At 52.1% G+C, this 27,268-nt stretch overlaps 1 protein-coding gene across 3 annotated transcripts; it reads right to left on the bottom strand.

Moving 5' to 3' along the window:
- Positions 1-503: 503 nt before the first annotated feature.
- Pde1b (phosphodiesterase 1B) lies at positions 504-26,943 on the bottom strand. Of its 3 annotated transcripts, none has more exons than XM_047550735.1 (16): positions 26,756-26,943; positions 26,545-26,667; positions 10,597-10,710; positions 9,312-9,494; positions 9,056-9,122; positions 8,612-8,728; positions 6,317-6,457; positions 5,837-5,937; positions 5,609-5,734; positions 5,392-5,493; positions 4,137-4,257; positions 3,927-4,008; positions 3,463-3,571; positions 2,890-3,020; positions 2,330-2,461; positions 504-1,891 (listed from the first exon to the last, which is right to left on the bottom strand). In XM_047550735.1, exons 2-15 carry the CDS (start codon positions 26,652-26,654, stop codon positions 2,358-2,360), a joined length of 1,608 nt encoding a protein of 535 aa, XP_047406691.1. In that variant the 5' UTR covers positions 26,655-26,667; positions 26,756-26,943; the 3' UTR covers positions 504-1,891; positions 2,330-2,357. The 3 variants fall into 3 exon arrangements, with proteins under 3 accessions (XP_047406691.1, XP_047406690.1, XP_047406692.1); XM_047550734.1 differs by having other exon boundaries at positions 2,343-2,461; XM_047550736.1 differs by lacking the exons at positions 26,545-26,667; positions 26,756-26,943 and adding an exon at positions 14,962-15,231 and having other exon boundaries at positions 2,343-2,461.
- Between the last annotated feature and the right edge of the window lie 325 nt (positions 26,944-27,268).

Here is a 27,268-nt window from a genome sequence, read left to right as displayed (position 1 = left end):
CATGCGCCATCTGCTGGACAAAAGGGGAAATGCACCCTGGCCCTTAGCTCATGGTAGAGAGGTATTAATTGATGTGTCCCTCCTCCAGCAGTGAGACCACAGGCTCTTATTCCAACCCATTAACAAAGATGGATAGAGAGGCCCTTGCAGAGAACTGAAGAATCATCTCTCCCTTGTGCTAGGTACTGAGGGGCCAGAGTTAGACAAAAACCAAGCATAGGTGAAGAAATGTCCTCTGATCCCACAGCCAGGCCTCTCCTGCCACCGACTGATTTTCCCAGGTAGTGGAGATGAAAAAGAGGGGAGATGATCATTCTTTCACCCTCCTGCTGAAGCAGCAGTGTTGTGCAGAGGTGTAAGCTCCGCCCCTGCAGGCCCTCCTGTGCCTCTGGACCTCAGCTCACATACTGGGGGCACACCACACCAGCGTCCCATCCAGCTTAAAACAGGGCACATGACAAAGCTTGACCAACTTCCACCCCGTGAACACAGACACAGCCAGGCCCAGTCTCCCTTCTTTATTGATCTCTGGCTATGCAGGGGCCGGGGAGACCAAGGGCAGGGGTGAGTCACATGCGTCTCTGCCCCACTCACGGTGGGGTAGAAAGGGAAAGTTTCAGGGTAGCAGGTCTGAGGGACCATGAATATGGATTTCACAAGAACAGGGTCCACTGTACAAATGCATGGTTGGTATTTACAAGAAAGGAGGAGGCAGTCACCTGGACTGGCCTTTCCTGGGGCCAGGTGGAGTGGAGAGGAGCCTGAGGAGAGGAAGGGGCACCGGGCCTGGCTGGGCTCTCCCCAGAGGTTATGACAGCAGTGGCCCTGACTCCACCCCCACCCCCACCATCTGCCTTCTACCCACCAAGGTCCCAGGGAAGGGGTCTTTTGGTGCCTGCAGCTGGGCCAGTTCTGGGAGATGGAGGGAGGGGAGGGACCCTCTCTGTTAGTAACACAGGATTACTGGATTATAGCTCACCCTCCCCCCACACCCTGGACCCCAACCCAGCTGGACTCTCCTGCCTGTGCTCATAAAATACACCCTGAAGGTGCTTTGCTGTGGAGACCTCAAAGCACTTTACAGACATTGGTCGGATGGGAGCCTCCTAGCCCCAGGGGACAGGAAGGAGGCAAAGGGCTCAAGACTTGGCCAGAGCAGGTAACAAGCCCCAGCTCTCGAGGCCCTCAGGACAGGCCTCCCCTCAGACCCTGGCCCAATGGTTGCTCTCCTCCCCCAGTCATTTGGGGATGGGAGAGAGGAGCCCAGGGAGTCGGGCAAGAGATGGGGCCCAAGCAGTGCAAGTGTGGGGTGAGGAGGATGCCCACCCACCCCTGTCCATCTCAGGGACCAAGCCCCGAGGAAACCCCTCCCCTTCCTGCACATAGGGCTTTGAAAACCCCCAGCTTTTTATCCTATTCCAGCCCTTCCCATGGGAGGAGAAGGGGAACCCAGACCTGCCAGCTAAGATCTGGGGTGGGGGGCTGAGGGAACCCCCAAAATGTATTGCTTAGAAACTTGGAGGCAAAAAGGATGGGGGAGGTCCCAGGGGGCTGGCATCTCTGACCCTCCCCTCTAGGCCCTGGGAAGCCTCCAGGAAGCTCCCCTCTTCCAGGTAGCTATCTGGTCATGAGGGGAGCCCAGAGGCAGGGGGACGGGCACAGTGACCACTGGGAGCCTGAAGTTCCCCAGTCTTGCTGCCGGGAAATTAAAGTGCGCCCCAGTAGGTGTCAGGTGGGGAGGGGCCCTTCCCCCAGCCCCACAATCTCTGGTGTTTGGCCTTCGGGTGGGTTGTCTCTTCCGCGACCTCCATGCTCCCTGGGAGCAGATGGGGGAGCCAGTCCCGATGGATGGTGTGCTAATGACATCAAACACTGCAAACTCAGGGAGGACCTGGGGAGAGAGGGAGAAGCTTCAGTGCTGGGGTCTTTGCCTTCATCTCCAGCCCATCCTGCCAGATCTGGGTCCTACCAGATCCCCACTGGTCCCAAGTACAGTTGTGCAAAAATGCCCTTCAGAAGTGAGCCAGCCAAGGGCATGAGCTGCGCTGAAATGGAAGTGGCATTCACCTGACCTCACCAAGCCTGTCCCTAACCCTCACAAAGCCTGGTGCAGGGACCACCCTCTGCTTCTGTCCTTCCTTCCTGCAGGGACTGTGGGACCCAGAGGGTAGAAGGGTTTCCCGTCCCCAACCCTTGCCCTGTGCCTTTACCTCCTCCACTTTACTGCCTGAAAGGAAAACAGGAGAACCTCACATCCCCTGGCACCCAGAAATGACCCATCCAAGAGGCCGTGTTGATGTGGCTCTCCCTTTCTCCTCCACCAGCTCACCTGGGCCGCTCACCTGGGCCAGCGCCGGCTAGTCCAGATTCCCGTTCTGGTTGTGTTCATCTTCTGCGGGGGAGGGTGGGGCCTCTTCTTCGCAGGGGGACAGCTCATCAATGGACATCTGGTTGGTGATGCCTGCAGAGGGGTGCAAAGGAAGTCGAAGTTAGACCAAGAAGTATTTTTTCCTGAGAAGAAAGAATATGAAGGAGAGTATTAAAAAAAAAAAAAAAAATAGGAACTTCTCATCCAGTGCCCTGCCTCCCAGCCGAGCTCCATCCTACCCATCCTCCCCGGAAGCTCCTCCCAAGTCCGGCCAAAACTCCCAACTCCCACCGCAGGAGGAAAAGCCAAAGCCACCAAGTTACCCAAATAAATCTACAGAGGCACACATCCATCTAGAACCAGGCCCTTCAGCTAGTCAATCTTCCCTGTGACCTAGCTTTAGTCTAATTGGCTCCTTTCCCAACTCTAGGGGGTCAGAGTTGCCCTGGGGTTTAAGAAAGCCCAGACCTGCTGCTGCTGGTTAGCCACCCAGACAGGCTCACCCCGCACGCAGCACCCACCACTCGCTGCCCGTTCCTTCCACTTCTGTTTGTTCTCCTGAATGTACTTGGTCCAGGTGGCGCGGAAGCTGACCACATCAGGGTTGGGGTCTCCCACATCCACATCTAGAGAAGGCTGGCGCCACTGGAAGCTAGAAACAGGACCGATCCCCTTCCAGAAGTTAGAGCACGCCCACTCCAGCACCAGCTTCAGGGCCGGCGGCGGAGCGGAGGCGGCCTAGAAGCCAGGTCCTCTTTCCTCTGCTAGACACTCTGCAAGTCCCTGTCCCTTACCCCCCAGTTTCACCCCTCCCTCTCCACACCTTCTCTTTGGAAACAAAGATTATTGGAAAGGCAATGAAGACCACCAACGGAGGAAGCCAAAACGTGGTGAGGCACAGAGGAGCAGTCCAGGCCCCGCCCCCACCCCATCCTTCCACCCTTGCTGCGTGACAAGCAGCAGAGGGGCCCCAAGCTTAGAGTAAGCCACCTCTCCACAGCCCCCTGGCTGGACCTCCTCCCCAGGAATTGGTCCTCCATGATCCAAAGTCCCTCCCCCAGAACCAGGAGACCTGGTCACTCCAGCCCCCTCACCTGGGCTGGTTTTTAGACTTGGAGTCCTCATCTGATAGGGGCTGGACACTCTTCTCTGCCACGTCGGTCAGCACAGAGAACGTGGGCTCCACAATGAAGTCGATGAAACCTGTAGGGAGGCGGGTAAGGCAGTAGAGGTGACTTACCTGGAGGGCGTGGCGGAGGGCACAGCTGACATGCCTGTGACCCCTCCACCCCGGCTGTGAGTGGGACAGAGTGGAGAGGTAACCTGGAACATTCCCAGTGGGGACGGACTTTAGGACGACGTCTTTGTGAGCCCAGGGCTCCTGCCATGCAGCCCCTGGCCTCCCACTGTGGAACCCCGTGCCCTAGCACAGGGAGCAGCCTTGCCTCTGCAGGAAGAGTGGTCTGGGGTGTTAGGGACTTGAAGAAATCTTGTCCCAGGCCCACACAGCACCCTTTACCCCCACTACGGCTCCCCTAGCCCGTAGCAAGTCACTCACCGATCTGAGACTGGGCCACCAGAGTGGACGTGCGATCGCAGAGTGGTGAAAAGGGCAGGCCCAGCTCTGCCTCCTTGTCTCCCTGCGGGGAGAGGACAGGGTGGGGAAGCTTGGAGAGGGAGCCTCAGACCCACCAGACTGGTGCACAGCTGGCACGGCAGGGGCTCTTGTGGGTGCAGAGGAGTCTGTGCCTTGAACCTGCCACTCTACCTGGCGGAAGAATTCCTCCATGAGGGCCTTGGTCCAGCGGCTGTGGACTGACCACTGCTTGGTTGGATGGCTGATGTCAGCAGCATGGAGCAGAAGAGACAGGGCCTTGGACTTGTCGATCCTGGTTGGGGCAGGTGTCAAGGAAAGGGAAACTGATCCTTTGGGGAAAGGAAATCTGAGCCGTTCCCAGCCCGGTGCCCTCTCTCAGACCATCCAAGCGCATCCCTTCACACAAGTCCAAACACCAGAGCTGCACACGCACACACAAATACACGCGCATGCACACACATGCACCTGGGCACACACATGCACGCGCATGCACTCACACACACACACACACACACACACACACACACACCTATATGTGTACAGGTAGCAGCATAGGTTAGGAGTGGGAAGCCAGACTCCTAGGATCAGAGGGCATGGGTTTGAATCCCCCAAACCTACCACCCACTAGCTGAGTGCCACTGAGCCAGTTACTTAAAATTTCCATATTTCATTTTCCTCAACTCTAAAATGAAAATAACAACTCTACCACATGTTGAGTTGTTCTAAGAATTAAATGACATACAACAAATAAGTATTTAGAAGAGTGTCTGGCACATAATAAGTGCTCAGTCAATGTTATTTATAGTGATAATCATTATTATTATCATACCCCCGACAATGACCCGCTGTGACACTGTACACTCTCCCACACAGACCATACACAGAGATAAGCGCACACGTTCAGGGCACACACAAACATATTCTGTTCTCCTTTACATTTAGATACTCCCCACTTCTAAGCAGCACTAGATGTAATTATGGCATTTGGTGTGTCCTGTTTTGAGGTTCTTTCTTTTAACCTCACATGACTCTCTCAATGGCCCTATTGGAGCAGTAGCTAGTGGCAAGCCAGTTGTGGAGAGAGGCATATCATTTTCGCCACTTCACCCATAAGGACCCGGGAGCCCAGAAGGGTTGAGTTTCCCAACACTGTGGAGTTAAGCCCATCCTGAGGCCACAGGGGAAGACCCCTCTCCGACTCCTGGTCAAGTGCCCTCCAGCAGGTCAGGTGACCAGCCGCACGCAAACCCCAGGCCACACTCACCCATGTCACATGCACATACAGGGATTGGCACAGGTAGATGTCTGGAGCCAGGGGAGTCTCCACACCCAGGTAAAGACTGAACACACCAGCCTCCCGGCGCACACCCCAATTCACACGCCCCGCCCCCTGGCCTGGCGCCGGCCACACCCCACCACGCGCCACCTCTCCAGCTGCTGCAAGGCTGTCTTCATGGACTTCACTTGCTGGAAATGGCAGGACATGTCTGTGGCCAACACCATCTCGATGACCAGGGCCCGCAGCTCTCTACATGAACAGAAAAAAGAAGTGATGGGCTCTCCGGCTGCACAGGAGGTCCAGGAAGTGGGAGAAGAGGCTGGGCTGAGGGTCTCTGAGGAGGACAGGGGTGGCTTCTGCTCACACAAACTCGTCCTTGGTGAGGTTGATGAAAATGTTCATCTCGTCATCCTGCATCATGCGGAAGACAGAACTGATGTGGTGATTCTCCAGCACGGAGCGATCGTTGTACAGGATGGCACATTCTGACCTGCAGAGCCAAGGTCGTCCTGTCCAGCCCTCTGTGAGGGGAACCCTGGCCACCTCCCCTCCCCCACTCGGCCCGCCTGCCCTGCCACGTGCCGCCCCGTACTTGGTCTGGATGTGGAAGCTGTTGGTTGTGCCTGTGTGCTCATAGTCGTGAATAGCTGCGGCAAAGACGATGGCCAAGACCTCAATCTCTGACAGGCAGTGCTGGGGGGAAGAGAGAGGAGGAGAGAAGGTGGCCGCGCCAGTCACTGCCCAAAGGTAGACCACTCAGTCGTCTTCCATCTTCAAGGTCAGCTCTCAGGTGGATGCAGCTAGGTACCTTAGCTCCTGGAAGGGCCAAGGACCCTTCTCCATCCCAACCTGCAACAATCCTACTACATCCCGCATGTCCCCAACACTACCGTGAAGTTTTGCTCTCTCTGGGAATTCTCTAGCGTGAGTTCATTCAATTTGACTCTGTACAGGCTTTGGGATGCCAAAGGGGCAGAAGCAGAGAGGGGAACATGGAACTGGAGGATAAGCTAGACTCACAGGGCTGACGCCGTGACCCTGAGCCATGGGAATGTGCTCTCCAGGCACCTACCACCATCCCTGTGCGGAGCAGGAAGCAGTGCACTGTCTGGGTGACGTCAGCCGCATGGATCTGGTTGTGGTAAGGGTTCTTGTATTTCCCATAGCCTGTCTCCAAGGCCTCCAGGAAACTCATCAAAAACACAGTGGGAATCTGTGGTAGGAGGGAGGACATGGAGAAATATTGAGGATCTGCAGGAATGGCAGCAACAAGCAAGCCCATTGTCCTTTAGAAGGCAGCATGGCATGGGGAGAGAGCAGGGGCTACAGCCAGCTGAACCTGGGCTCATATCCCGGTTCCTATCTCATGCTAGCTGTGTGACCTTGGGCAAGCCACATGCCTTCCTGTGCCTTGGATACTTAATTGCAGAACGAAGTTAATACCACCTACCTGGAATTTAATGAGATAAGTACAAGGCACTTAGTAAGTGCTCTCTAAAGAGTTGCTATAATTATTATTTCCTTGGAGATTTTTAAGAAAAGGAAAGAAAGCTTCCCTCCTGCCTTCCAACCACACAGCCCCATCCCTAAATCCAGTACCATGGGAAAAGGCTCAGAAGCAGGGGAATAAAGATGACCGAGAGAGGACGCACCCAGCCAGCAGATGTGGCTCGCCCTCCACTCTAAGAAGCCCTCCCTGGCCACCTCCCCACCACAGTCACCGACCTCCACCCAACAGTCCCCCCACCGCCCGCACGCACACACATTTCTGGCCCTGTCTCTATATGTGCCCTAGGGTGTGTCTGCCTCCTTCAAAAGGCTCAAGGCTCCAGGGGGCAGAGCTGGTGTCTCCCCTGTCCCTGGATCTCCTAGGCTGCAAGGGACCAAGGTTCCGCACTTTGGGAAGCTTCTGTAGAGATGAGCTATAAAGTGCAGAGTGAGGCAGAAGACACGCCACTAGTCAGACCCTACATCCCCCTCCCCTACCCCTGGAGGGCTGTGCCCCAAATTCAGGGAATTTTAAAGGACTGTTGCTATGACAACTGCCCTTGCTTTTGCGTTGCCATGACATCCCTGGAGGGAAGGGAAGGGAAAGAGAGGAGCAAGGAGGGGCTGGGTGCCCAGGAAGAGAAGGGGAAACTGAAGATGGAGGTGCTGCCCGGCAAACAATAGTGTGTGAGCCACACACACACACACACACACACACACACACACACACACACAGGCTGCCTCGGAGCAGGCAGATGGGGCCAGCCTAACCCAGCCCTGGGGTCCCCCAAACCCAGGCCTTCCAGGTAAGGAGACAGAGTTGGGAAAAGCTGGTGTCTGACGTGTGTCGTGAACCAGTGTGGAGCTGGGGAAAGGACCCTGCTGTTCTCTGTCATGAGGACGGGGACAGGGACAGAAGAGCTGGAGGGAAGATCATGAAACTGCAGGACAGGCCGCAGGAAAGCGCTAATGTCTCAGCGGAGCACCACGGGAAAATTTTGGAAACTCTTGGGAATTGTTGGGAGGGGAGGACTGGAGAGTCCAGGAAAGGCTCCCATGGACCATGAGGACTGTGGTCCATTGCAGTGAGAGGGCGAGGATGGCCACGGTGGACTTCCAGAGCCCGGCTGGGAGGGGATCCTCCACCTGGACGCCGCGGACTGGGCCTCTCTATGGCAGTGGCTGGGAACACAGGCATCTCCCTCCACCTTCAGCCTCCATGGCTGCGCCCGCTTGCCCACCAGGAACCTCCCCGCCCCCTGCGGTCATTCTTCAACCCTCACACCCACTGCCACATGTGGCTCTTCCATGTGGAAGTGCCTTTTCCTGGTCTTTATTCCCTCCTAGCACAGGATCTGGAGAAGCCTTGAATCCCAGATCATTCTTCCTGGCCAGTCAAGCTGAAGAGTAAATGGAGCTCACACACCCTCCCGCCCACAGGGCTCCACGCCAGCCCTGCCGAGACCCGGCCCTCTCCACAAAATCCCTCACACAGAGGCTGGCGCTGGGGGGCAAGGGAAGGGGTAGCCAAACATGTCCCCTCTTCCTGCCCAGGAAACAAAAGAGACTGTAGTCCCAAAGGACACCCGCTGACAGCATCTGCACTCTAGGCCCCCAGAGTCACAGACAGGAGCCAAAAGGGAGGTGAGTGCCATCCAGACCTGCAGGGAGGGAGGCAGAATCCCAGGCCAGACAGGTGCACACCTGGAGTCCTCGGCTGGAAGCAATCAGGGAGGTCAGAGGCTGGGACTATACAAAGGCAGGAAAGGCTGGCCTGGGAGGCTGCCCTGGCACTGAGACCGAATGGGGCAGCCTGTGGAATCTACTGGCTGGGAATCTTTCAGAACAAGAATGAGAGCAGTAGAGAATCCTGCCCAACCTTGAAGCGACTGATGAGGTTATGTCGAGTCAGCAACTCAAAAACAATGGTCCTCAGGGCATGGTCATCTGCTGCCCGGTTCAAGGAAAAGACATTGAAGCACCAGAGGTCCAGGTTCTGTGGAGAAAAAATGGACTAGGCAGGGAAGCTCCCTTTGGGGAGCTTCCTTGCAGTAACAAGGCTTGAAGTTAGACTTCAAGGAGGACTTCCCCAAGATTACAGAAAATTAGGAAGCAGGAAAACAAATGAACCCTTTCTTCCCAGATAGCTCACAGTGTGGAAGAGGAAGAAAGGCAAGGGTTTGCCTCTGGAGTAGGCAAACGTTGTCTTGAGGAACATGGGAACAATAAAAGGGAAGGTAAAATCACATCATAAACAGAATCTGGAAGTCCCAGTGGCTATTTCAACCCCTAACTCTCTCTTTCCCCAAAACCCAAGGATCACCTTGAGACAGTTGTGGACTGCAGTGGAATAGGTGGGACCCACGGAGGTATATGTTCTCCGGAACATCCTAAGAGAGAACAGTGAAAAGATGCCCCGTTGTGAAGTCGGGGGAGTAGGGACCTGGCGGGGTGGAGCCATGGGGGTGAGCCATGAGCATGTGGGGTCATGCGGCTGGTGGGCTCAGAAAAGACCAGGAGAGCTGGGAAAGCAGGGCAGAGCTGGAGGGAAAGGGAGACTGGGTGTGGGCAAACCTCACCGCTCCACGAAGATTCCAGCCTGCACAGCATGCACGATGCTTCGGAACTTGGGCTTCTCCTCCGCTCGGCGGCCTTTGGCTCGGGTCTGCTGGGTGAACGTGGAAGCCAGCCAGTCCCGCACCTCCGAAGGCACAGCATCCGACCGCAGCTCCTGAAGCTCATCTTCTGTGTCCAAGATTTGCCTGCAGCCCAGAGGGGGGGGGGGGTCACAGAGGAGAGACAGGCGCTGCCACAGCTAGAGACCCTGCACCCGCCACCCCACGCTGAGTACCATGCCAGCTCACTCTGCCTCTGCCCACCCTTTCCTTTCTTTTGCTCCATCTTTTTTTTCTGTATCACTGTCTGGCATCTCCAGCAGGGAAGCAGCTCACTGTGTGGGGTAGTAAGCACCCCGACCACGGCAGAGTTCAAGCCGGCCCTGCGAGGTCATCGGCCAAGCATGCTACCCAGCCACACAGCCCGAAGAACCAAGCTGCAAGCTGCATATGTGAAGTTTTTAATTTCTAGTAGCTACATTAAGAGGGTAAAAAGAAAACAGTGAAATTTGTTTTAATGACAAATTTGATTTAAGCTAATACCTCCAAAATAATCACTTCAATGGGAATCCCTATGACATACATGAAGGACACGTTTTACAGTCTTTCTAAGTCTTTGAAAACCAGCATGTAACTTACATGTGTATAGCAAGTATCCTGGCCGCATTTCAAGAGCTCGAGAGCCACACGGAATCAGTGGCTCCCAAAGTGGGCCACGCAGGCCCAGAGAAGTATTCCACACTGGGAAGGTTAGAGTCGGATGAACTTGAAGGTCTCTTCCAACTCTGGAGCATTCTCTCCCTCTTTCTCTCTCTGCCCCATAAATGCCAGGCAAGCGCTCTACCACTGAGTTACACCTCTAGCCCCCTCTGTCTCTGCATCTGCCCCTTCCTCTCCCTCGTCATCTCTCTCAAGAGCTCTTTCTATCTGCCTCTCCTCTCTCCCTGACTCTGCCCCTGTTACCCTTTTCTCTGCTTTTTTTTTTTTTTCCACCAGAGATTGAACCCAGGGACACTTAACCACTGAGCCACATCCCCAGCCCTTTTTTATATTTTATTTAGAGATAGAGTCTCACTGAGTTGCTTAGGGTCTCACTAAGTTGCTGAGGCTGGCTTTGAACTCGAGATCCTCCTGCCTCAGCCTCCTGAGCCGCTGGGATTACAGGCGGGCGCCGCCGTCTGGCCTCTTCCTTACTTTCTTACTCCCTGACTGAACTGCGTGGGTCTAGCTGGTGGTGTAGGTCTCTCACCGCGTCTCGTCAATGTAGACAGCCTCCAGCAGAGACGCTGTGTACTCCAGGTTCTTCTTCAGCTCCTCAATGTTTACCTCCCCATTCTCCAACTGCTTCACCATGTAGCGCAGCCTGCAGAAGGGTGTGGAGACAGTTAACCCGCTCAGAGACTGCTACCTTGTCATGAAACTCTCTAATAGGACACCTCTTACTGAAATCGCTTCAGTCTTCCCTAAGTTGTTAATAATTCTAACATCAATGACAATAGCAGGTCATTTTTTTCTTCTGGGGCTTTGGCTACTGCCTGTAGGAAGTTTATATATCCCCAAAGTCTCATCCCAGGCTCTCCTGACTCTACCATTCTCGCCTACCATCTGACCTCTGCTTCCTGCAAACTCTTCTTTAAACTGCCTGGGCCCAGCAAAACGAGCCAGGTACAAGCCTCTGGGGTCACATTTGGGGGATGAGTTTCTGATCACCTGAATAACCTAGAGCTATTTCACCCAGGAGAGAGGTCTGAGAATCCACAGCAACCAGAATAACCCCCAGGATTCTTTCATTGTCTCTTGGTCAAGGCAAGAAGGGGGGAACATGTCCACAGCCCCTCTGTCCCTGGCAGGGATGGCAAAGGCACAGAACAAAGACCAATCTGAATGCTTTCGCCTGGCCTCACTCCACGCAGGCAGAGCTAATGGATTATGATTCCAGAATCCATCAACCAGGACAAAGCTGGGTTAACCCCTGCCTCCCCAGTCTTGCACCAGCTCTGGCAGTTACTGTCCCTATGCCCTGCCTACGACCAGCCTAAGCTTCATCCAGGACAAAAGTCGTGAGGTGAGGCCAGGCATCTCACTTCCCGGATGCTTTCCCTAAAGGGACAGTCCCCTCACATTTTGCGCTTAGGAATTCTGGGGATCAGTGATTTACTGAGGGGCTTCTTAGACATCTGGCAAGTCCAGACCAGGCTGTCAGAAGCAAATGAAGCTCTCTGATTCTAGGTGGCAATTTTTAAAATGTGACTAAAGACTCTCTCCTTCCCCTTACCTAATCTCACCCTGCCCCACCTAAAGCCCATACCAGAGTGACACGGTGGCCCTTACAATTCCCCACTGAGAGGGGGCTTCAGAAACCCAAGGTCACCCATGAGTCAGGGAAAGAGGATGAGTCAGGGACCAGAGGCTGAAATTAGCATCAATTCCCAGGGATGCCGGGGGAGGGCTGAACAATGGCATTCCTGAACAGAAGCAGCTCTAGAATCCTGGGGTCTCCGCAGCTCTGAAATAGGGGTGCCCAAAATAGCCAGCGCCAGCAAGTATCAGAGGCCAGCTCTCACCTCAGGGCGCGCAGTCCTGCCCGTCCTGACCAGCATGTCTAAGAGCAAAGCGGACAGAAGGAAAGGCAGCAAAAATGGGAGGTAAGAAGCTGAGGGTGGTGCTGGGCCTCCTCAGTGGCAGCTCGTGGGAACAGCCAAGAGGGAAGGCAGCTTCAGCAAAGCTCAGCCCTGGCTCACCTTCATCAGGAGGCGTGGAGAGAGGCTAGACAGACATCGCCAAGGCTTTCCCAGCCAAATGAGCCCAAAAGGGGCCACTGGCCAGTATCTTCCAGAACACACCAGGGATCACAGAACAAAGAGGTACCTTGAGGACCCAAGCATAAGCTGGGGCTTCCCTCTCCTGGTCAGTCCCAGTGGCCAGAGACCCTGGAATCTGGGGACATACAACCCCAAAAGAAAGAAAGCCCTCTTCTATGGGCTATGGATCCATCTATCCCACAGAGTCCCTCTACTTTAACCTTCCAGGTCACTTGGCCTTCAGCAACCAAATACTCTGTCCCCAAGGATCAAGGCCCACCACCAAAGTTCTCCCAGTTTCTTTCTCAATCCACCTCTGGAAACTGCACATCCCAGCACTGCCTCCCAAGTGAACAGCCACGCCCACGGGTGCTCATTTGCGTGTATTTGCATAATCACTAACAATGCTGCCAGCTCTACATTTTAAAAAGCCCTTTCTCCTACATTATCTCATTTTATCCTCACAATGGGCCTATGAGGGAGGGAGGAGGGAAGCAACTGCTAGCCCTATTTTCAATGCAAAACCCAGGCTCAGGAGGCAGCTTGGGCCCAGGGCACCCAAGCAGCAAGCTAGAGGCTGGAACCCTAGGTTCAAAGCTATCACTTCCTGCGGTGAGCCCTTGGGCAAGTGGCTAACTCTTAATCAGTATTTATTAAAATGTGGCCTAGAGACTCCCCACTGGAATCACCTCGGGACGTGTTAAAACTTACATTCCAGACCTCACTGAACACCTGCTAAACCAGGATTTCCCAAGGGATCATCCAGGAATATGCATTTTTTAACCAATACCCCAGATGATTCCAATACACTCAAAGTTCAAGTACTTCCTTTAGAGCATCAATTCCTCTTCTGTAAAATGGTGAAGATGATAATGAAGCGGCCTCATAAGGCTATTAAGAGGATTAAACAAAATAATATATGCAAAAGACCTGGCACGTGCAAAAGGTCACCATAAATCTGGTTTGAATAGGAATTAAGTGACCAGCACCACAATGACCCTGTGAGGCTCCTCCCACACTCCCTTCAAACCCAGGAATAGCTTGTCTGCTCTCCCCCAAGTCCAGTAGAGAAGAGGAAGTAGAGTTTGGATGGAGGCAGGTAATTAGGAAGCCCCCTTAGAGAGGACACAGAAGAATGATAATGACTACTCAAGGAGGTAAGTGACTTGTCCAAAGTCATACAACTTGTCCATCTCGGGTTGGCAAGGTCTCCAGCTAACACTTATGAACCTGCCTATGTCCCTACACAATCAAGGTGTTAGGGCAAAGCAAGTCCAGTCATGTACTTTGCTTGGAGAGCTGTGGACAGCATTTCACCAGTCCCTCCAGCCTCAACCGGTGGACCTTAAGTGCTCCTGTAGGTGGGACAATGGGAGGTGAGTGTCTGGGTGGCACTGACTGTGACTGGTTTCTCTTGGCTGCCATACTCAAAGCGTATAGTAGGTGCTCAGTGACAGTTCAACAAATAAATATTAGGGGAAGGGGACAGATTAATCAGATGGGAAGCCATGCCCCAGAGCTCACCACGGAAATTTTGGAGCCACAGATTCTGAAACTCCAATAGTAAGGCTGAGGGGAAGAGTGAGACTGCAGGTTGACACACGGCTCCCCAAGGTCCTCTTTCCCTCGCCTCTAGAGCTCATCCAGGAGCTCTTGTACAGCTTCTGGTGAAATCTGAACCAAACTTGACCCAGACACCAGAAGGAGGGGTTAGGGAGGGAAGAAAAAATTAGAGAATAAATTTGACAAAGGAGGAGTCCAAGAAGAAGATCTGGACTCAGGAAGCTGAAAGGATCCAGGTGCTGAACTGCACCCTCCTGAAGTCACACACACACACACACACCAGAGTTTCTAGTCAGTAGGTCTTCTCTTGTTCCAAAATCCTTCAGAATTAGGATCTTCCTAGACCCACCCAAAGCCCTCACCTCACTATTCTGCAGGAAGTCCTTCTTCCCACCCACATCAGTTTTAATTCAACCCTCTGGTTCAGGCCTCAGAGAATCTGGCAGGGAATGGTCCCCCTTCCCTAGAGAACAAGATACTCAACACTGTCCCGTTCTCATTCAGCCACAAAGAAAACTGGAAGCTTCCCCAATATTCCTCCTACCTCCACCCCTACCCCTGTTTCCCCACTACCACTTTTTTTCCTTTACCTTCAGTCCCTGCATGATGCAAAAAGCCTCAGATCCTCACCCCTGGAAGCCCCAGTCTCTCCTAGCTCTAGGCAGCCAGCTGGAAGAGAAGACTCCTGGCAGTAAAAACTCCAACACTTCAGAAAAGCCCGGCTTCCCCAGCCCCCACCAGCTCATTTCTTTGGATCACCACATGGCTGATGTTATGGGGATTTCCAACACCCTCTGCCACTACTTCCAGCACCCACCGTTCTGAAAAGATCACCTGCCGCGAGTAGGGAGCTTAGGATAAGTCAGTCTCAAGCCAGAGGGTTAGGAGTCAGAGGAAGAATTCTGTTTCCAGCTTGGGCTTTTAAGACAAGATGAAGACATTTCAAAGGAATGTGAGGTCCTAAGGACATTGAGGATTGGGAAGGGGAGAAAAGGGGGGATATACTGCTAAGTCACCTGCCATAGTCAGGAGAAAGTGATAAAAAAGGAAAGTGATGAAAAATGGGAGGAGAATAAGACGAAGGCAGGGTGGATGGAGTAAAAGGTGGAGAAGTCGGTGCACACAGACACACAAATCATACAGGGACTCTCAGGTCTTGATCCCTCCCCTCCACCAAACTACAGCGGGTGGACCCACAAACAACCTGTTCTTTCCTCCTCCGCCCCTCCCATCTCATCCCTGGTACCTACCTGAGGATGGGACCCTGAAGATGGCTCCTCTGAACAGGTACAGGGTTTGCCATGGAAATCGAAAGTTCCTACTTTCGAGTATCAAAATGCTGACCCCTGGGACCCAGGGCCCCCACAAGGGAACAACTCCCTCTTGAGCCTCCAAGTTCCTTCTTCGGGTCCCAACAGAACTGAGTGACTGATCAGAAATCACTTTGGATAATGGGAGTGGAGGGTCCAACTAGAGGAAGAACCAGTGATGAGGCAGAGACTCAGCTTACAGGAACTGGGTGAGAGGCCATGGGGAAAAGTTTCACATCTGAATCAGATGTTGTCAGAAGAATCCCAGAAAGGACAGAAATAGCATAGTCCAGCCCCTTGTTCTGGAGGTGGGGCTCCTCTTTGGGAAAAAGAGGCTTTAGGATACAGGGACAAGGAACTACCCTGAATCTGTCACAAATAAGTCTGTGGTGGAAGGGGAAAGAACCCTGCGGTAGCCCCCTAGAGGGGTTAAGTAGATTCAGTTCCCTCTCAGGGTCTTTTTCTGGGACCATTCTTCAAAATGAGTTTTAACCCACCAATGGAAGCAAGACAGGAGGATGAACTTCCCACAGAGAATTAGAAACTCTAGGGTATACGCTTGCTGAAACTTAGATCCAGGTGATCCTGAGAGAAGGTTTCATATGGAGGGAAGGACACCCACCCCAAGCAGTCACTGAAAGTCAGGAGGTCCTGTTCTAAACACCAAGAGGCTAGGAAAATTACTTTAACACTCCCAGCCCCAGTTTTCTCATCTGTAAAATGGAAGAAGAGAGTGGAGAATTTAACTAGAGTGATCAGCCCAGCTCAGAGGGAGAGAGGTAATGAAATGGCCCAGGAGGGACCACAAGAGGCACCCAGAAGGAGCCTGGAGACCAAAACCCACTTCTTCCACCTCCACACTTTGCTCTCCCTCGGGCAGAGAAGGAAAGGACCTGGCCTCTGCAGCGGAAAGTGGACGTGCGCACACAGCCCCGACAGCCTCCTGATTGGCTGAGAGATGACATCACCAATACAAGTACATTGGGGCCGCGATTGGTCAGCTGAGGGGTTGGGCGGGGCTAAGAAGGAGAGGGAGCGGGTGAAGAGGAACGCTGGCAGTGACAAGAGTTCCTGGCACCTATAGTCTCCTTAATCTAGGGTCTAGGACTGGGGGAAATGTGGAAACGAGGAAAAGGGCTCGTGCAGATGAGCATGGCGGGAGAAAGGGAAAAGGAAGAAACAGGCCAGAGCTTGGATTTTATGACAGGAAGTCTTCTTCCTCATTCCTACCAAGAGCAGAAAGAAATTAAAATACCTTGTCACTATGCCAAAGTCTCGAAGGATTATAAACAAAAGAAGTTTGGGAAGCTGCTGTTCCTCAGCCTTGCTGAGGGCTGGGACGAGTTGAAGTGGGCTCCGACAGCAACAAGAGCCATGGAGGTTAAAGACCTCCAAGTGGTTTTCTTTAGCGAACTCCTGATGGCCGTGAAGTAGGGCTGCTGCAGACGGGGAAGAAAGGAAACCCACTCTGTCCACCTTGTTCTCTCTGTGCCCCCACCACCACCACCCTCCCCACAACCACCACAAGCTGATTGGTTTTCAGAGAAAAAGGATTAGACTCAGTGTCAGAGACACAGAACTGTCACTCAGGTTAGGAGGGCCAAATCATTTGGCCTGTTCTCTGGACATGCTTGCTTGGAGGGATGGGGGTGGGAATGGGCCAGGTGGGAGCCATTACACTCAGCCTGCAACAACAACCACCTCCAGATCAAGTCAGCTCCTCTCTCTCCAGTGGCCTCACTCCAGGCCCTGCTACCCTAGCCTCAACCCTCCTATTGAAAGATGGGATTTCTTAGACTAGGCAGCAGCTTAGCATGGCTGTAAGCAACTTAGTGGGACCCTGTCTCTAAATAAAATATTTTAAAAAGGGCCTGGGATGTAGCTCAGTAGTTAAACCCCTCTGGGTTCAATCCCAGGTACCAAAAAAAAAAAAAAAAAAAAAAAAAGTCTTGACAAGGATATCCTGCCCATTCTTCTGCTCTCTTGCCCAATAATACCAAAGTTGGTTGGACAAATGACTGCTTTCCATCTCTCTCTCTCTCTCTCTCTCTCTCTCTCTCTCTCTCTCTCTCTCTCTTTCACACACACAGCACATGCTGTGTCACTCATTCTAGCCTATTATTATTTATTGCTCTTAAAAAGAAGGGATATTGGTCAACTACCATCTCTTCCTTAGGAAAAAATTCCACACACCCACATATATCCACACCCCACACTCTGCCTCTGTCTGAGCTAAGGAGACCGTCACCCAGCTGGGAGGCAGTACAAAGAGGCGAGGACACCAGCAGAGTCCAGAAATCCATTTTCCTTTAGCCCATCAATTTAGTTTAAAAACAAAAAGGAGCCCAACCATAATGCCTCTCTCCCCTGCCCACACCCAGCTTCCCCACCCTGCGCTGAGGAACAGGAGTTGGGAGAGGGAAGAAAGGATGGGAAACTGTCTCCCCTTCTCTCCCTGTTACAGAAGAGGAGGCATAAGGGCGGGTGGTTCTGGTGAAGGGATGAACTGGCTCATCTCAAGGGTCCAGAACCTTGGAAATTGAAAGAACCAAAGAAATCATCTAAATTCAGGAAGATGAGGACATGAGTTAAAGTCTGGAGACTTTTGCCTGGACTTTCTCACTGTCTGTGACCTGGGGCAAGTCACTCTGAGCTCTAGCGTTCTTGTCTGCTGCAGGTAAATAAAATGTACGTCACAGAATTCTCACAAAGACCTAATGAGATATTGTATGACAACACTTTGGGAACTATAAAGTGATACATGCAAAGGATTGTTATTTAATACAAGCCTTCATTTAGTCCAGCAAATATTTACCAGGAGAGCTCCATAGAAGAAGTCCCAGGTGCCCACCCTTGTACCCTGGCCCCAATTTTCCATCCAGGCCCCAAATGGTATCTGGGTTATTGGTGGGGAAGTTCCCGCCTCCCTGCCACAGCCACTCTAGGCATCCAGGGCTTCTCTCTGGCTTCTTATTCCACAGAGGCCAGGGAAGCCATGGAAGCAGGAGCCAGGGATCTGGCTGAGCACGGAGCTCCAGAGCTAAGAACCACCGGCCTCCACCTCACTCAGGCATTCCCATCACTCCCCTGGCGTTCCATTGCTATAGGAGCAGCCCCAATTCTGGCAGCTGGCTGGGCAGAGTGGCGGGGGTGGCTCCAGAGATAAAAATAGCCCCCCTGGTGGCAGAGCTGGGGTGCCATCCTGGGAGGCAGCAGGCCTCAGGTTGACATGGCAGCAGTGGTGAGAGATCTCTAGGCATGGGAGAGGGGGAGGAGGGGAGAAGGGAGGGGAAGAGATGGGGCAGGGGCAGGGGAAGACTGGAAGATAGTTGGGAAGTACAGAAACCAGAGCGCTGAGGGAGGCGAGGGAGAGGGGCAAGAGGTACTAAGAAGGCAGGTTCGGGGGGAAGATTTGGAAGGTGCTACAGGAGAAAGTATGGGAAAACATGGAAGAAGGAGGTGAGAGGGAGAAGTCTGCTCCACCCTCCCCACGTCTGAAGGCAGCTCCCCCTTCTACCCAGAAGCTGTTTCTAACAGGTGTTCCTAGCAACAGCCCAGCACAGCGCAGATCACATGAGGAAAGGAATAATCTAAACAGTTGGAGCCTTAGCCCAGACTAATAATAACCCAGGTGTCCTAGCTCCCAGCCCAGCACACAAAGGAGTCACCTCTCCCTCGGGCTTCAGCCCTTGGGAAAAGGAGGCCTTGGGAGGAGCGGGCAAGAATGTCAGAGGAAGGCAGATGGGAGAGGAAGCTCCCAGGACCCAGTCCAAAAGAATCTTCCTCTGGCTCACTTGTCCACTTCTCTCTCCCTCCCTATGCCATTTTATTCTGCTCATTAACCACTTCCACATGGACCACCCCACTAGCCCTCCAAACCACATCCCAACAGATGTTTCCAGCAGATGCCCTGCTTTCCAGGGAGCCTAACAGATGCCGAAGGTGGCCTGGGAAGGAAAAGTGATTGGAAGCCTGGCAAGGGATGCCTGTAGGTGTGATGGGACACTAGATTATGCACCAGCAGGATTTCAGTCTGGTCCCAGCACTGTCCCCATCTATCTCTGGCATCGGTTTCCTTCTCTGTAACCCCTTACGACTCTCAGATTCAAGCCTGGGGTGGAGACACTAGAGAAATAGGAAACCTGGGCCTTGGTTCCCAGGTTTTTCTTACTGACTCACTGCTTCTTCCAGAAGCAGTCAGAGAAAGGCCGTGTTCTGACCTCTATGAATTTCCCAGGAAGTTCTCCTGCATATCTACCACCAATCTATTTTGCTGCAATCAAAACAACTGCCAACTTTGTTGGCATTTCAAAGAGTAGAAGGAGAGAGAATAGGAAGGACAAAGACATCTTTGGGGTGAGGTTAGTGGGACTGGGTTTATCTTCAACCTTTCACATTGGAGTATCCAAAGCTCCTGCCTGGTAGCGAGATGGTCAGGGTTCAGGGAGCTTGACAACAGGGCTGGCATGTGTGCTCACTCAGCTCAGGCCCCAGGAAGTTTCCAAACAAGGTGAGCATAGAGGAGAGAACGGGGAGAAGGTGCCAAGCTACATATGCAAGGGCTGATAAACAGGGGAGCAGGAAGCCAAGGGAAAGAAGGGAAGGGAGAAACTGCCCTAGCCTCCAGGTCCTGCTGCCAGAGAATCACCAAGCACCGCCCCCCACAGGCCAAGCTCCCTTCCCCGCGAAACGGTGCCAATACCCAGTGGCAGCCCGTCACCCCACTGCAGCCACTCTCATTATTTGCAATTCTGACTTCTCATTGCAACTGTGCAATTGACTGGCCCAAGAGTCGGCTCTAGCCAACAGCAACCCCTGAATCACCCCCTCTTGAACTCCTCTGCCAGCGCCCCAGCCCCAGGCCTCTCCCTGGATACATCCTGGTCTTTTTCCCACAAGCCCGCCCCTCTACCAAAGCCCCAACACGGCTCCTTCGCCACACCTCTGCCAGGTCTGAGATGCTGAAGTAAAATCCTAATCCGATGTTTTCTTCTCAGACAGGGGTAAGCTCCAGATGCGGCAGGAGCTGAGCGGACAGGAGCAGCTGAAGCACTGGGGATATGAGGGCAGAGGGGGAAGAGCACTGGCCCTGGGGACAGCCCTGCATTGAGTGGATAACGAGGTTTTCTCCTTTTCCCTGCTTAGGAGCCTTTGCCCCACAGTTCCCACCTATGCCCCTTCCTGGGATTCTCTCCCAGTTCTCTTGGACCATCTAGCCTTCCTCCTGTAGGGGACAATCTCATTATCTAACAAATTCCCGTCTCCCAGTTGTCTCGCCTCTACCCCACCTGCTGCCCTGGTTTTGTCCCTCTTTCTCTGCTGCTGTCCTGAAGAGAGTTGGAAAATAGCTACTCAACTTCCGTACCTGAGAAAATCAGCCCCTTGAGATTCAAAGGCAATTACTCGGCTTCCTCCCGGAGGAGCTGGGAGGATGAGGTCACTGAGAAGGCAGGAGAAAGGCCTGCAGACACAGGAGTTGAGGCTGGACTCCTACGAAGGCCCCAAAGGGTGCCTGCAGCAACCTTAGCCAGCAACAACCATGACCGCCACAGCAACATCTGGGTGAGGGGAGGGCCTCCCAGGGATTTTCTGGTTCCTAGTCAAGATGAGGAGGAGTGGGAGAGCGAAGGCAAGAGGGAGAAGGTAATAAAGGGAACAGGAACAGGGAAAAGAAGTGAGACGGGATGAAGAGCAAAATGGAACCCAGGAAAGAAAGATGGGGATAAAGGAGGGAAGGGACAGAGGAGAGGATGCAGGAAGAACAAAGAAGAAAGGAGAGGGCAGCGCAGTCAAAGATATATCCTCATGATTCCTTTATAGACTCAAAAGACAGGCAAGACCTCTTCCCAGGTTTTGTTTTCCTCCATCCCAGTTGGGGGCTGGTGGAGGGGGGGAGCAAAAAATAAAAAGAGGGAAAGTTGGAGACTACCACTCAATTCAGGGGTTTTAGTAATGCCCTTGGCAGGGGCAGGTAGAGAAGAGTCTAGAAGGATCTGGCGGTGTCCAGGCCTCTCTCCAACTAAGTCACCTGGCCTTCAGTCTCACTATATCCCCAACCTCCTTCACCTTCCTCTGTGCAAAAGTGAGACAAATGCAGCCTCAGAGGTGGAATTTCCTCTCTGTCTTTTTCCAACCTGCCTCCTGGGGCTCCTGGACAAGCAGAGTGAAAATCGGGTTCTAAAGGTTCTCTAAAATAGGATGTGGCATACCTGAAGGCATTACCCCAGGCCTAGGATGAAAGGACGAAAGCCAAAGGGAATTCCCAAGGCTCCCAGAATCCACCCATGTCGGGCTCCCCACGCTCCCCACGCTCAGAACTGCCATCTCTCCATCCACCTCTTGTTGACCACTGAGGCAAGATGACAAGCAGTCCCTCTCTTTCCTTTGAAGGGTTATACCATATCCTTCATGGTATAGCCCTCCTCCAACACCATCCAACTTTCTATTCCCTAAGCTCAGACACCTGCCCTCACCCAGGCAGGAATTTTCAACCCTCCACCATTCCAGAGATGCCACGCAATCCTCATTCAAATATTTACCTCATCCAGGTAAATATTTGTCAACAAAAACCTTCCAAATCATGTCCTGAACACTGGAACTTGAATTTATTAGATCATTCATATTGCTGCCACTTGAGTCTTTATCTTTCTCCCTTGTCCCAGTCATTCCTATTCATTCCTATTCCCCTGCCTCTTCACAATGCAAGCTCTCTGTGCTGAAAGGCTTTGTCATGTAAAAGTCACTTTCATATGGATGATATCAGATGAAGAACTGAGACTCCAGGGAACTATATGACCTCAAGATCACACAGCCAGTGATTACCAGAGTGGGAATGTGAACTCAAACCCCAGGCTCCCAATATTTTCTCTGCTTTTCCCCTATCACCACCCTGCCTCCCTAATTCCCACCTATTCTGACCAGAGGTGTGTGGAATTCTTCTTCTGGTCTGAGTTTGATTTTCCCTGTCTCTGCACCTCCCCTTCACCTTCCTGCAGGAATTTTCCACCCTCCACCATTCCAGAGATGCCACGCAATCCTCATTCAAACAAAGCAGATGGAGGGAATCAAGACGGGAAACATCCGATGGATGAGGGGGCATAAAAACCAGGAGGAGAGATTCCCTGTGCCATGGATGCAAGTGAAGCAGGTAAGACGGTGGGACTAAACTGGGGAAGATGACACCAAAAAAAAAATCAACTGAGAGAAATGATGCTCCCTTTTCTCCAGAGGTCCAGGGAACCACAGTTTATCCTGCAATCTTCTCAGCAGCTCCACAGTTATATACAGAGAATGGAGGAGAGCAGCATGATTTTCAGAACTGGTAAGAGCCACACAAGATTACTTCACAGGGCATATACAAAATGAAGACAAAAGGCAGGGTAAATCAATGCAGCCACCAGTCTAGTCCCTCGGCTTCCTTCTCCTGCCCTCTGGATCACCCCGGTATTGTCAAAAGATATTTTTGTGTGTCACAAATACATACACAGGATCACACATACATATTATTCCATTACCTACATATACACACATTTACGTCATCCCATTCATGCACATATTCAGGTAACTACACACCTTCCAAGCACATTTATTATCACACATGCCGTTTATAAACAAAAAAACAGAGACATCAGCATGGAGCTCTGCTTCCGGCATGCACATCAACCTTTACCTAAACACATACACGTCACACATTCACAATTTCATCCTGACATACATCATTCACACAATCCAAATACCATAGCTTTTATATCCTATCTGTAATTCCTCCAGTTCCAGGCTGAGTCCTGAGGTCCCCAAACCCCACACCTTTTAAGACTCTCCCTCTCCATTTTATTTCCTACCTCCTGCATGGAGGTACCCACGCACCACAGAATCAGAAGCAGAACTAGGCTCCATGGCATATAGACATACGATCATTAATTCATTCATTCATTCCTTTCCCTACAACTATTTATTGAGTGCTTATTATGCTGAAGGTACCAGAGAAGACTCTGATGAAACAAAGATGAACAAAAATATAATCCCCAACTGGGTCCTTGCTCCAATCTCATCTGTAATGACCTTGAACCACATCATAGGACATTGAATCTAGACCTCAGAGATCTGTGTGTGAATCAAGCAGGGAGAGAAGAAAAAGGGATTTGATCTATTCTGTCCCACAGGAAGGAGGAAGTTCTATCTGTCAAATGTAAAAATCCAATAGAAACTGGAGCAGAGGGATGAGAGTGACCCTTGTACTGTCCTGGGAGAGGGAACTCATATCTGTGCTTTTCCTATGTGTATGTAACCCCCCAAAAGAAAAAATTAGGTGGAAACCCCGAGTGATAGAATTTTACCACTTGGGTAGGTATAACAAAATGAGGGAAAGGGTGCCTACCCCACTCTCCATACCACTGAATGGAGCTGAACCAGACCCAAGCTCCTTGTCCATTTGGCCCACCACAGTATCCCCAGCATCAAGCATACCACCTGGCCCACAGGAGGCTCTCAGCTAGTTGTCAGATGAATGAATGAGCTGAAGCAGCAAGCCAGTCTCTGCTCATAGTTTTCCTTGATTCACAAAAGACACAGAAAACTCCTTCTACCTCTACTGATCTCTCCCAACACACTCTCCAAAGTCCTCTGGTCTCAGGGACCAATAGTCAGTCTAGTCAAATCCTTCATCTTAGGATTAGAGATACTGAAAATCATCCTGCCCTACTCAGCATTTCCAGACTTTCTCTCCAGCCTCTCCCATGCTTCAGTTTGTGAGTCTGCTTAGTTAGGAAAATTTTCTGACTAGCCAGAGGTAAAATCCCACAGTTGAAGACTTTTTTCAAGCTCATATGCTCCAGATTCTGAATTTATCCTTTGACAGGGTTCTAGTGTTAGAAACAGAATTCCTGGATATTCTTCCCAACTAGTAATTGTCCTACACAATTATATTAAAGGGTTTTTTTTTTTTTTAGTCAGAGGCAGAAACACCAGGCATGGGACCCTCTGAAGGGATCTAGATGTCTTAGATTAGAAATTAAAGGGGTGTGGGGTAGGATGTGTTGAGTAGGAGAATCAAGACATCTCTCTTTATGTAAGATAGATAGATAGATAGATAGATAGATAGATAGATAGATAGATATCCCATCTGTCTTCATTTCCATGTAGTACCCAGTCCTAAGATAATCATGTCTACTCCCTGTTAGACTAAACAACCTTTTCCTCCCTAGCCCGAGAAAGGGATGGAGGACTATATTCCCATTTAAGGAAATTCCTCCTTTTTCACCTTTTTAGGAACCTCCTGACCCAGAAAGTTGGGGAACTTCTGCTAGCCAAGAAAATCCCTAAATCCTTTAATTTTCTTTCATCTGATTTTTAAAACCTCCCCAATATTCAAAGAATACCAAATCCAGAAAGACATCAACTTGGGATCTACCTTGATACCGAGATCCTTCTCTGCTTTGAGAAAAGGAGACTGGGAATTTACTCCTGGTAATTAATCATGGGGATATGGTACTTTTCTGATTAAACTAGTACACATAGCTAGCTAGAATGGAGGCAACGTGTGTATATGATGAGCTATTTATGCTGTGGGGAGGCCATCCTGAGAGACCTACAGCCCAGATGGTTGAAGTGAGTGATGACCAGAATAATCTAATCACTAAGGTTAGTGATCCTTATCCACCATGTAGACCATGTCAGCTGAAGCTCTCTAGGGGGTTAGCTGCCTCCGCTCCCTTCCCTCCCAGGTTTCAGTGCCTTCTGTGATCCTCTTCTCTCACCACTGAGCTTTTCTCACAATCAAGGGAGAAACAGCAATTTGTTTTTAGGAAAGACTTTTAGTTAGAAAGGTGTGAGAGATGGTGAAATCCTCTCTTCTATAGGGCCCCATTACCTGGATGTAAGCAAGGGGAGTACATGATGAGCCACTAGTGCTAAGGGGAAGTCATCCCAGGACATGGAGTTCTCCCATTTATAGACCCTAAGGCCCCTTCTTTGCCTTTTGAACACTTCCTTACCTGGCCCTCTCTTCAACTTAGTTACCATTAGCAAGGCATCATTTTCTATCAAAAATCACCCAGCACTCCTCCCAACAAAAATCAATTCAATCCAGTTTTCCATTTCTTCATCCCAGAACTCATTCCAAGGCTGCGCTTCATAGAGCCCAGCAAATTGCATTGGCCAGAGGCAGCAAAGGAGGGGGACGGAGGAGCAAATTTGGAGTCCAAGCTTTGTTGTCCACTGTGCCTCAGTTCTCCCTAAGGCCTCTCTAAGCAGTGAGAGTATAAATCAAACCCACCTGCCCAATAAAAAGGCGTCATCTTATCACCACAGGCAAAGTATCTGAAGAACACAACCATACGCATCTATCCATCCTCTACCTCCACCGCTCCCTGTATCAGAACCCAGAAATAGAAAGCTTCAGTGTTCACTTCTGAGGTGACTGGAGAGAAACAGGGTTCAGAGGCTACATTTACTGTTTCCTCACCAAGTATCCATCCTCTCTCCTATCCAGCCTTTCCTGGGGCTGCAGGGAGTCATCTTAGCAAGAGGGATATATTTCCTTGTTCTCTGATTAAAAATCAACAGACTGCGGAGATTATTGCCCGATAGTAGCTGACTGGGAGGTAAATATGGTGCATGGCTTGTCTCTGACCCAATCCTCTCCTCCTCTGAGGGGCAAGAAGAAAAGTTCCTTTCCTCCCTGAGACTGGTGTATGGGACACCTGAGTCCTTCCTTCCCCCATTTGTTCTTCCCCACAAGCCCTGATCCTGCAACAATAAGAAATGATGCCAAAATGTGCTTGGAGATCCTGGAAGATCCTATATAAACAAAAAGGCTTTGATTAAGCCAATTACCTGGCTCCTGTCAATCATCCTTTCTTCACTGCCACCTCCTCTTCCAGCTCCCAGGTGGGGGCTCCACCCCCTCCTCCAGATTCCAGGTGGGTCATTAATATGTAGAGTGAGTTTCCAGGCCCCAAGAAAGATGAGCAACCCAAGTATGGGGCACCCCGTGGGATGCAGAGGGTAGAAACTACCAATCCCAATCAACCTATATATGACCCACAGGTTGGCATAAGTATCCCCATGCACTACATCTGCATCTGTGTGCAATCACTACAACACACCTCTGTGACCCACGGACACTCGTGCACACGCATGTGATGTGTCTCACATCTGCACAACCCTGCACATGGATACGTGTGAGTCAGCCTGGCACCTCCTGAATGCTGCCCGTCTGCAGCCCTGCCACACCGCACATACTGTGCCGCCTCTTCGCGCTGCGTGTGTCACCCTGGGGGTCCACAGGCACTGGTACATCGTTAGCTTTGTAACTCCCAAGCCTGCTCCAACCAACCGGCTTGCTCCGCACATGCCTGGCACATGTGGCCTGGACACGCGTGTTAGGGCCGGGTTTCCTCGCACCTGCCAAAATGTGTGCCCAAGAGAATTTACCAGCCCGGTTCCAGGTCCCCCTTCCGCCCCCCGCATACACACTCCAAGCTCCTATGGCCCCTTCCCCCCATTTCCCGACCAGGGACTCACAGAGATCGAAGCTTAATCCACATCTTCTTGCTTGGGGCTGACTTCAGCTCCAGGGGTGACGGGCAATCCGGCTCCAGCATCTCTGGAGGGCTGCGGGGGGACAGCTCCATGCTCGGCCACTGTCTAGGGAACAGAGGGAGGAAACAGCACCTCGGCTCAGCTTCAGCCCCTAGCCGAGAGACCCTCGCTCCCCATCCCAGGCCCTTCCCACCTGCGGCTGGCGTGGACCAGCCAGGCCGGTGTCTCTAGGCTCGGCCCTAGCTGGCAGAGCTGCAGTTCCTGCGGCTGCTGCTCTCCCGCTGCCCTGCCGAGCTCTGGGCTCCCAGTCCGAGCTCTCCGCGCCGCCGCTGCCGCTACCTCCGCCGCCGCCGCCGCCGCCGCCGCGCGCGCTGCCAGAGCCGCCTCCTCCCCTCTCTCCTCCTCCGCCGGCCGGGTCCCCCTCCCTCTGCTCCCCTCCCTTCTCGGCCTGCCCGCGCGCCCGTCTCTCACTCCGCGCAGCCGCTCCTCCCCTCCCAAAGGAACGATTGGAAACCGGGGGCACACACAGAAGTGCCCAAGGGCGAGCGCGCGCACACGGGCACCCGGCGCGAGTGGCTGCGGCGTGTGCCCTGAGCGGGTGGCTGCGAGTGCGTGTTTACAGAGTGCAGCGCAAGCGGCGGGCAGGACGATGTGGGTTCCTTCTGTTTGTTTGGAGTTTCTGTGTATATGCGTATGGGGTTTCATG

This window comes from Sciurus carolinensis, chromosome 4 (assembly GCF_902686445.1).
Source record: "Sciurus carolinensis chromosome 4, mSciCar1.2, whole genome shotgun sequence".
NCBI lineage: Eukaryota > Metazoa > Chordata > Mammalia > Rodentia > Sciuridae > Sciurus > Sciurus carolinensis.
Note: the sequence above shows the minus strand (reverse complement) of the source record. Positions and strands in the feature narration are given on the sequence as shown.

What these genes read in the sequence shown, in the direction of transcription:
- Pde1b (XM_047550735.1), bottom strand. Translation starts at nt 26,654, where the DNA reads ATGGAGCTGTCCCCCCGCAGCCCTCCAGAGATGCTGGAGCCGGATTGC. An exon ending in TGCTCCGCACAGGGATGGTG is followed by an intron (nt 5,938 to 6,316) that starts GTAGGTGCCTGG and finishes TCTTCCCCCCAG; the next exon opens with CACTGCCTGTCAGAGATTGA. An exon ending in GAAGGAACGGGCAGCGAGTG is followed by an intron (nt 2,462 to 2,889) that starts GTGGGTGCTGCG and finishes ACCCCTCTGCAG; the next exon opens with GCATCACCAACCAGATGTCC.